Below are 10,784 nucleotides of genomic sequence, written 5' to 3'. Positions count from 1 at the left end.
GCTCCGTTTATAACATTACTTGCGTTTAACAAGTTGACCTTTGACTTGCATAAATTATATGCACGGTCATAGGTCACGGGATTGTTATCGAGCGCGAGCGATGAACGCACTGGTGTGTTACATGTTGTTTGAAGAAAAGCCGAGTCGTTCACCAGATCAGACTCTATAAACTAGATCAAGTACTATTCAGTACATGTATGCGATGTTAGTGTTCAAGCCACGGTGAATGTAACAGCGCTTCTTAGGACGATTGTGTGAACAATATCTCAAGTTCTGTGAGTACATTACACAGGCCGGATATGGCTCAGTGTTGTCATTCCTGAGTTCCATAGTACATTGTAATTTGCAATGGATCTAATAATAGATCCATGAATTTGCCTACTAACTACTTAGGAAGCAATCAATTTACTAATGTGTCGTCGACAATATAACTTAATACATGTAATTAGCTGAGAATTCAACTAACATCATCACTATGACAACTGTCTGAGACATCCATATTCATACAATTTTATGATCCATTTATTCATATCGTAGTATTTATGAATATATTATATATAGTTTTGCACCAAGTAAATGTAGAGACATCTTAGCAGTGTGAAGTGGTGATAATTAAAATGTAATTTGTGCAATTTTTTATCATCTGTGAACTCCATTTTGATTATAATGTTGATGATGATGACGATGATGCATCATCATTAATATGAACCTTTTTTTTTTTCTTTTTTTTTTTTTTACATATTTGTTCAATACCATGCATGTTTTCTGAAATTTTACTCAGCCTGAAAATTTATATGAATGTACTTTTCTTAAAATTTCTTCTGACAGGTGGATTTAACAACATACACGTGTAATATATGTCATGGGTTCAAAACAGAGAAATAAAACACAACCGAAGAAAACCAACATAGTCAAAGAACACAGTAACAAGCCAAAGGATAGCACATCTCAGCTAAAAGATGTAGATCATGGAATGTCAGCGAAGAGTAATCAGTCACGGGTTACTCTGACGCTATTTACATGTATTGTGTTAGCTGGAGGTGTTGTATGGAAGGTACTGGAACAAGACACAAATCGGGATGAAGAACAGACATCTATGAACAAAACCACCGTTGTCATAGAACTGGATGAAAGTTTAGCCGATAAGTTAGATTATTATGGTGTGACTTACTCACTGCAACACATTGATAGAAGGCATAACTTAAGTTTGCAGGAATACCTAGATGTGTATGATGCAAAATGGTAAGAATTGTACGTTACATCTATGTAATTATGTAGTGTGTGTATTTATAGTATGGCTTGCATTTTATTGCATAAAAAACAAAAAAGTTGTGAATGTATCCTTGCAAATGTTCATGATGTCAGTAATACTAAGACATAGTATTGTATAGCATAATCAAATTAGTATATGACTTGCAGGTAGTGTATAACATTTTCATTCTCGCAAACCAGTTATTATTTCTACCACTACATTTCGAAATATGAATGCATCCATGAGCAGTGGGAGGCTCGTTAAGAACGTTGCCGTAAAACAGGCCATGGTTTGCGACGATGAACATTTTGAGCTAGTCATGAATGTAGATTGCAATTAGGGATGACGTCACAATCAAGTGCATTTTAATTACTCATCCTATTAAACCACAGACAAGGCTGCAACACTTCCATGTCTGTGTCCTAACTACTGATCATTACACTAGTGATAACTTGCAAAGACTATTCACTATGGTGAATATTCATAAAGTCTGACACGTACATATCCATGGATCAACATGTTAGACAATGAATGGTAAACCATGTGTACATTTCTATTGTCTTTTGTTTGTTGATTTTAATATTAAAGATTGAAGTGGCCATAGTCTACATGTAGCAGTCTAAGGTCGGATGAAATGAACAAACCAACTGAGACAGTTATCATTTTGAAAATTGAGCAAAAAGACAAAGACTGTACGTGACATACTGTATGCTAGCTATGAGGATGTATAATCAATTAATCTATATTCCTGGTTGTATACCTACTTGAAATATATTTAGTTTAAAAATTAAGTATTCCTTGTTATATATATACTTTCCTAGGACTGCCACCTTGTAAACTTATAATGGGTTATTGTGATCAACAACTTGGGTGTGCCACTAAAGAATGATTGGGAAAGGTCAGAGGTCACTATTCAGTCAAATTAGTATACCATACATAATAGGTATTATTGGTATATTGCCATGGCAATGAAAAACTATTCTTGTGTCTTTTCATGATAAATTTTGTGAATTCTCACATTCTTGATACTCTGTCATCTTATCACAAATATTACTATGTAACTGATTTTACAGGCCAGTACTCGTCACTGATGTTGTTCCAACATGGCCAGCTTTCAACTGGACAAAAGAATTTTTTGCGAAGAACTATGGCGATGTAAGGGTAGCCATGAAGGGTGTGGAGGTAGGACTGTATAATGTATACATCACAGTTAACACTGTACTGTCTTCCACTGCAACCATATTATGACAATATCTTTTACATCAAACACATAATCATGACTGCTATTTTGTTCTTCATTCTCGTAATATTCATTTATTAGTCCAAAGAATAGTTTACCGCCCACAGCTGTACAGAATAATAAATACAATATACACAAAACCCTTGAAAAGGGTGAATAAAAACAAAGACAAGCTACACAAATACAAATACAAACTTAAGTCTATCTTTCTAATTATGTCCCTTTATACATGTAGTTTCACAGGGTTTTTTTGTGAGTTAGACATTTCTTGTATCCTGAAACCGTTTGAAAAACAATAATATATGCTTTACAAACTCAATTACAGTGTTTGTAAGTGTATAAGGACACAAAGAAAACAAGCCTCCATAGGGGATTATACACCAGTAGCACTTCATTGCTGACATACTAGTATGTACTGTATATACTGAACAGTATACACTTCGATGTACTTTTATGATAATGTCTACACATTTTTGTAAAGGCTGGACTCATTCAATTGTCTTTGATCTCAACTGAAAACTTTATCATCCTGGGTGTCCCTTTATTCCAAAACTTGCTACACATAATTATTGCTTTTAGCAAGTGATTAACAGCTTAGTGACCACAGCAATGAATCTTGCAATCTACATGTACACCTATCTGTGATCTTACCTTGTGCTATTTCCAGCCTCATACATATTAACACACATTCTTGCATAAACCATCAACACACCTACACTACAGTTCCTCTATCACTGTATCAATGAGAAGTTAAAAAATTACCAAAACACACATCATTCAGCAATGTCAGTGCTACAAATTTACTAAATACTTTGAACCATGCATTTCAATATTTGTTAGCACTAGCACCCAATTGTCAACAAACTTTCTTTGCTTGAATGATGAAACTAAATTTGAATTAGTTGATTTCTACTGGTTCGAGTGATCTGATACACAGGTGATGTGACACACTATGGAATCAGGGGTAATGATTACAGTACATTGAAGGTTACTCTTCACTGGCTTTGTTTTGATACAACCACACTGAGAGCTTTCAACTGCAATTCACAAAGTTAACTCGACTTACAATTTGCAACTGAAATCTTTCAGTTCAATATGAAGTATATGTACGTTGAATTTCTACTTTTTACAAGCCTATCCTCAATTATTTGGTGGTCTGAGGTCTACCACAACAGTTGAAGTTCTGTCACCAATATCCACGTCTCTATGTGTACACTACTGGGCTACTACTACAGGGCTTGAATTTAATTTTTTTCTTTAGTAGTCCTAGTGGGTTACCAATTTCAGAAATTGGTAGCCCAAGTATTGTGATCTTTAGTCCCATATTCCTGAACTGAAAACAGATTTCCTGTATTGGAAATATGTGTTATTAAAATACTTTCATGTCCATAAATTTTCCATCTTCATCACATAATCAGTGGTAGCCTGAGTGGGCTACCAGCTACAAGTTATGGTAGCCCCATGACAAGAATTGGTAGTCTGTGGGTATGGCACTACTGTGTTGGAGAGTGACATCAGATAATTAATGGCCGCTGTGAGTACACACACCTTAGAGGTGCATTTTGTTATACAAATGTATAAAGTACATTAAAATGTCTATCAATCCTGTCCACAGGGTAAGCTTACAAAAGCTGAGAGCTTAGCTGTTCCATTGAAATTATTTGCCGAACATGCACATGAAGGAAAACCTAAAATGTGGACTTATTTGGAAGATGAACTGTTTATTCCTCAACATCCTGAGCTGAGGAAAGACATAGGGGAAGCAGTAAGTATTGGTTGTTGAGATATATCTCATGCTTATTTGATATTCAAGAAAACTTTAAAGCACTTTAACAACACCCATATTGTTAATTAATAAACAGAAAGTTATTTTTGTTAGCACAACTGAACTGAAAAAGCAAACCTGTTAACACAAAAGCACTAGGCCCTTGCCCAAGTGAGGGCATTAACAGTACTCGATCTGATATATTATAAATGAAATTAAGGTACTGTACATGTAATGTTGTTTTTATTTCTATTTGAATTATTTTATAGATTTATTTAAAAGAGGATTTCTTTGAGTTGTTTCCTAGTGAAGTACAGCCATGGAATGCTATGTTGCTATGGGGAACAGCTTATTCCAGATCTTCACTACATATAGGTAAGTAACATGTCTTTTTAGACAGTTGGTGGTGTCACTACACTGTAAGATACGTCGTGTTTCTCCACCATCACCGGTCTCCAGACATGAGAGGTGTTGATCGATGTGTGAGGGCGCTTCATCATGGGTGTACCTTAACAGACTATGGCATCACTACCTTGATGTAAAGTTTGTTATGAAACAATTAAATAAAATGTGGTGACTTGATTTTATTGACTTCGTGTGTAATTATATTTTAAACCAGAAAAAAGATTGCCCTCCATCATCAGTTACAGTTTATGTAATTGTTATGTAAAGATTTTAGTAGTTGTCATTGTGGAAAATAAACTAGGTCTGAAACCTGGGGCTTTAACACAATCATTTCAATTATGCAAGAATGAATGTTCACAGATTCTGGGTTCATAGTATCAAATGAAAACGTCAACTCACAGTCAAAATAATTGTTGGAAGACTAGTGAAGCCCTAATTATTGCTGATGTCTCGTCAGCGTCATTAGGGGTGTTCATTAGGGGTGTACTACATTGATACGTCATGATAACAGCATTAGGGGTGTTCATTAGGGGTGTACTACAATGATACGTCATGATAACAGCATTAGGGGTGTTCATTAGGGGTGTACTACATTGATACGTCATGATAACAGCCCATACATTGTAGTATAAGACATCAGTGAACATTTGGGATTCAATTCTAATAAATGTGTTGACTGTGAGTAGAAATTCTCATTTGATTTATGACTATAGATATACAGCAATATAAATCAAATATGTAATCTGTAAGCATGAAAAAGGAAGACCCACAAATAAGAACACATTCTAAATGACTTCTAAGTGACCATGAGGAAAATGACTAAGTAAGGTGTAGTTCTTTGAGACTTTTCAGTTCCCTATTTCATTTAAAGCCAGTTATGGTGACTGAATACATGATAGATGGCTGCCATATCACCCTCATCTCAAGTGCATGAATGAGTATTTCTGTCCATTATATCGTATGTAAATTTTTATGTGACTCATTTTGGTCATAGATCCATACAACTGGACTGGTACTAATGCTGTGTTGAAAGGAATCAAAAGATGGAAGCTATACCCACCAGGGCAGGATGAGTATCTGTATGTATTTGAAGATCAAAAATCAGGTTTCCCTCTGGATTGCTATAAATACAATAGGTAAGCTACCAATTAGCTGTGACAAATAATTCATGATTTAGAAACTATAATCCAACACATCAGTCATCTGACTTACTAAATGTGCACCTTAGGTCCCATACTACCAAAAACATAAGCAATAAATAGAACAGTAAATTTTCTTGATTTGTGAATGACTTTTGTGAACTCATACAAATAAACTAAATTGTACTATGGTGGTCAGAACATTGGCAAGGTAATAGCTTGCATAGTGTTTGTGGTGTAACACATTTTGTAAACAAAACACATTTCACTGACAACTACTTGATTGTGAAGAAAATAAAAGAAAACTTTATTGTTGTTATCATTGTGTGGATCATTTTAAGGAGGTCATATACTGAACTGGCTGGACATGACATTGATGGAAAACAGTGTATTTCAGGCAAATTAAGATTGGGACCAGAATGAATAAAGACAATGCAGGATTTTCATCAAATCCAAAAATCTTTATTATCATTTCAGTCCAATTGATACACATGATGTTGACTGGAAGAAATATCCCAAGTTCAAAGATGCCAGGGCCATTGAATTTGATCAGTATCCAGGAGAGATACTACTAATACCTACAGGGTGGTTTCATCAAGCATTCAATGTCAAGGAAACCATGGCGATCAGTAGTCAAGTCATGAATACTAACAACTACAGGTAGGAAACTTTTATACCTGGAAGAAATATGTTTTATAAGTAAAATGTCTACACTATGTGCCTTATTTCAATACAAAGTAGTATGCCTTTGTATTCCACATGAAAGAGTTACTTTTTTCTTTTTTTTTATTTATTAAACTTCGACAATAAGTCAGGGGAAAAAGTCGCACAGGTGGCAAGCACCTATATAAGAGCAACCCTCCACATACAACAAATGGATAAACAAACAAGAACATATTAAAAACAGTAAATACAATATATAAAAAAATATACACTAACGAATAACATACGAGAACAGAATTAAGAAATACGACACTTGGCACAATGACATCGATTGACCCATGTGCAAGTATTAAAAGACAAAAAACTATTTTCCAAAAGATTTCTATAAAATATATGGAGATCGTTTTTATATGAGTTGACACTTACTGCAAACGACAAGTCCGATTTGACTGGGCAAGCGTTCCATGTATAAAATATTCTGTTAAAAAATGACTGTCGGAATGCTTCACTGCGAAATTGTGGCATTTTCAGTAAGCTAAGCTACATATACTGTACACATTTTGATTGACTTGAATCATTCTCACAAGGCAGAGCACATACATTTGTATTACTGTTGACGCAATGAAATATGAAATATAAATATTTGGTGAGTACGTTTTGGACGGGATGGTGCTGTAAAGAGGCCTATGTTTTATGACAATAGCCTTGAATACTCAATATGTTCCCCTGAAAAACTTGTGATCCCACATGACAGCCAGAATGCAACAGGCACATTTGCGTGCAAATATTGTACAGAACACAACTGTAGTAAATTTTATGAAATGCCATTTCTCGGCCACATTTTAGGATGTTTTTAACTGACCATACATGTAGTTTTCAGAGTGCCCTGTTAATAAGATACTGGCAACAGTGTAAAGGTGAAAGGCTCAGCTTACATTTGATAATCCCTCATGATGGCATACTGCTATTGTAATATATTTTGATTCAAAACATCTGTCATTGGTACCCCAGTAACCCCATACTCACACATTTTAAATATGTTTATTGTATAATTTTCATATTTTCCTCAGAATCCTACTTGAAGAAATTTTGAAAGCTGACAACCTTGGTGACCAAGAATTACCAGATGACTTAGATACTTTATCACCAAGGCAACAGGCATGTACATGTAATCTACTTCATTGTTTTTTTTGGATCAGTTGCCAGAGCTGAGTATGACATGTAATGATGTTGTCTATATAATATAATATGATATAACTGCATTCCATGGCATGTGAGTGCAAGGATTGTGTACATGTGGTATTTGCATGAGTGCTTATGGTGTTCTCTGTCGAGACTGTAGTGTCTATGTTATGTTGTATTGTGTTGTGTTGTGTTGTGTTCAACAGTTGTGTTGTGTTGTGTTGTGTTGTGTGTTTTGTTGTGTTTTGTTGTGTTGTGTTGTGTTGTGTTGTGTTGTGTTGTAGGTTCAGACTGTTATGTCCATGTTAATATGTTATGTTACAGGTCCAGACTGTAATGTCAATGTTGTGTTATGTTACAGGTCCATACTATAATGTCTATGTTATGTTATGTTATGTTACGTTACGTTACGTTACGTTACTTTATGTTACGTTATGTTACGTTATGTTATGTTATGTTACGTTACGTTACGTTATGTTATCTTATGTTATTGGTCCAGACTGTAATGTCTATGCTGTGTTATGTTATGTTGTGTTATGTTATATGTTGAGACTGTAATGTCTATGTTGTGTCATGTTAAATGTCCAGACTGTAATGTCCATGTCATGTCATGTCATGTTACAGGTCCAGACTGTAATGTCCATGTTATGTTATGTAATATTACAGGTTCATACTGTAATGTCTATGTTATGTTATATGTCATGTCATGTCATGTTATGTTACAGGTCCAGACTGTAATGTCTATGTTGTGTTATGTTATGTTACAGGTCCAGATTGTAATGTCCATGTTATGTTATGTCATGTTACAGGTCCAGACTGTAATGTCTATGTTATGTTATGTTATGTTACAGGTCCAGACTGTAATGTCTATGCTATCTGAAGACATACTGAGAAGAGGGAAAGAAGTGACTCAGGATATCCTGGACCAGTTTGCTGGAGAAAATATCTATAAACAAAGGTTACCATAGTGACCCAAGATGCCCAAGGTGTAGATGATCTGTGATATTATGGCTTGAGGTTATTTAGTAAAGTGTCAATCAAATGGTTACCATAGTGACCAAGTGATACCCAAGATGTAGAGACTAGCTATGATATCACAACTTGAGGTTATTTAGTAAAGTGTCAGTCAAATGGTTGTTTAATCAATATCATTTTTATCAACTTTAATCATATTGATGCTAGCATGGTATGCATAGCTTATTGCATAGATGTACCATGGCAACCATTATTTCAAAGCTACCAACATTATTTCCTTTCTTTTGCACACTTTGGTATCTAAAATATATATCAGCATATCATGACCCCACTGCGTGCTATATCTATAGCTTAGTATAGTCACATGTACACTGCCTAGGGTTTGAGTCTTTGCCAAAGCAAAGAATAAATAATTCTCACAAGAGCGACCTATGTACTTGTCCAACAAAATGTTCCTGAGTGGTGTAGTGATGGGGAAAAGAGTTGCTATGAAAAGGCAGAGTGACATACAGTCATGTCATAAGTAAAATATATGAAATTATTTGAACATTCACTAATTGTGCATAGGATAGGATAAATTTTAGAAGAATACTTGAGTTGAGAATAACAACAATGAGGTACTTATGAATTTGTTTGCCAAAATCTTGCTAAAGATGTATTTTTTGTGGATTTTTCAAATTCCATTTTAATGAAAGAATTTTGAAAACTTTCTCTTTCATTTCATTTCTTTTGTTATTATTTTTTACTGAAGTTAAAATTGATGCAAAATTCTTGTGTTTTGAGAGTAGTTGTTCATCATTTACAAAATTGACTTTTTAAGTGATAACCTAGTACATATACTTAATATTCATAGATATTTATATATTGATAGAGGTTGTTGATATTACAGCTGTATACTGAGTACTGCTCAGCCCTTGTAATTTAAATTACCTTTTGCTTGTATTTTTCGAACATTTAGCGAAAAAACTTGCTGATATTTTTATTATGTGTTATACTGTATGTATTATGATGTTATTTATTGCTGTACAAACATTGTGTCGTGGTACGTAACTATTGTTATTTTTTCAGCCAAGCATTACAGTGCAATTTTGTTGTTTATCAGTAAACATGTGACATGCAATGTACTTACTTCTGTTTTTATGTTTGTAGACTTTCATTCCAGCTTTTATACAAGGAATATGTGTGATTATCATACCTGACTCAAATTCTGGTGGAGGCGTACAACTAGATTTCTGTTACTTCCTTTGTATAATATCAAATGTTTTTTTTATAACGGTTTTTCTGAAAGTGGTCTCTTCTTTCCACAGGTGATCACTCTCAGAAGAACAACAATAAAACATAACAGATAATGTGTAAAGGAAATATAAGTAAATAAAGGAAATTTATTTCTCTGTATTCCAACATCAGATTTTAATGAGATTTAGCCTACCTGTACTCTTGAAGGACAACTGATTAGCAATCCTGACTGCTATTTTGGTGGATAAGTGAAATGTTAAAATCAAAATGGCAGTGAGAATCGCTAAAATGGTAACAGCATGAGCTGTCAATTAGGTTAAGTCTTACCAAACAAATCAATTTTAATAGCAATAAAATTAATGGAATATTTGAAACTCTAGTGCCACTAGCTTCACTATTAAACTTGTCTGTATTTTAGTTATACGAATTTGTTCCAACTGTAGTCCAATCCGGGGTGTATAGTGCGCCCTCATCAGTTTAAGATAAGACTAACTGCTTACAGGGTTCACTGTGTGACCAGTAAGGAACTAGTCTAATGTAATGATTGAGGGCACATCATATAAAGAGGTTGGGACTGTGGGAACATTTGATTCATTTGTACATACCCAAATTAGGTCAATGTGAAATGCAGTTTAGTGGAGCCAGTGCATGGGATTATGGGAGCATTAATTGCTGGAAAATGTAAATAATGCATTATATGAAATGTTGTATCCAGCCTGGAATAGAGTTGTAATTTTCATTTAGTATTTGTTTAACTGATTGCCAGCAATTAGATTCAATTTCATAAAATAGTTACATGTGTTTTGTAATTCATTTTTAGAGTCAAGTCATAGCATAGTATATTATATTATAATTGTGTTTTGTCCATATTGACATATTGTTCAGTTGTGATGACCAAAAGTCATATTCTGATTTTTATATTTTTAA

The 10,784-nt window shown here is 34.2% G+C and overlaps 1 protein-coding gene across 4 annotated transcripts in view; it reads left to right on the top strand.

Moving 5' to 3' along the window:
- LOC144433821 (uncharacterized) overlaps positions 1 to 9,461 on the top strand; it is a 36,270-nt gene extending 26,809 nt beyond the window's left edge. For 2 of the 4 annotated variants that reach the window (XM_078122193.1, XM_078122192.1), the window contains 8 exons: positions 829 to 1,242; positions 2,326 to 2,434; positions 4,108 to 4,257; positions 4,527 to 4,632; positions 5,657 to 5,798; positions 6,279 to 6,461; positions 7,535 to 7,622; positions 8,498 to 9,461. In XM_078122193.1, coding sequence (XP_077978319.1) covers positions 863 to 1,242; positions 2,326 to 2,434; positions 4,108 to 4,257; positions 4,527 to 4,632; positions 5,657 to 5,798; positions 6,279 to 6,461; positions 7,535 to 7,622; positions 8,498 to 8,614 — 1,275 coding nt within the window. In that variant the 5' untranslated portion in view covers positions 829 to 862 and the 3' untranslated portion in view covers positions 8,615 to 9,461. Of the gene's footprint in view, positions 1 to 101; positions 276 to 828; positions 1,243 to 2,325; positions 2,435 to 4,107; positions 4,258 to 4,526; positions 4,633 to 5,656; positions 5,799 to 6,278; positions 6,462 to 7,534; positions 7,633 to 8,497 lie in introns of those variants that run through there. The other 2 variants (XM_078122191.1, XM_078122194.1) reach the window with 2 other exon arrangements.
- The last annotated feature ends 1,323 nt before the right edge of the window (positions 9,462 to 10,784 follow it).

The sequence above is a fragment of the Glandiceps talaboti genome, chromosome 4 (assembly GCF_964340395.1).
Source record: "Glandiceps talaboti chromosome 4, keGlaTala1.1, whole genome shotgun sequence".
NCBI classification, from domain to species: domain Eukaryota; kingdom Metazoa; phylum Hemichordata; class Enteropneusta; family Spengelidae; genus Glandiceps; species Glandiceps talaboti.
The sequence above is the reverse complement of the archived record's forward strand: the minus strand, read 5'-3'. Positions and strand labels throughout refer to the sequence as shown.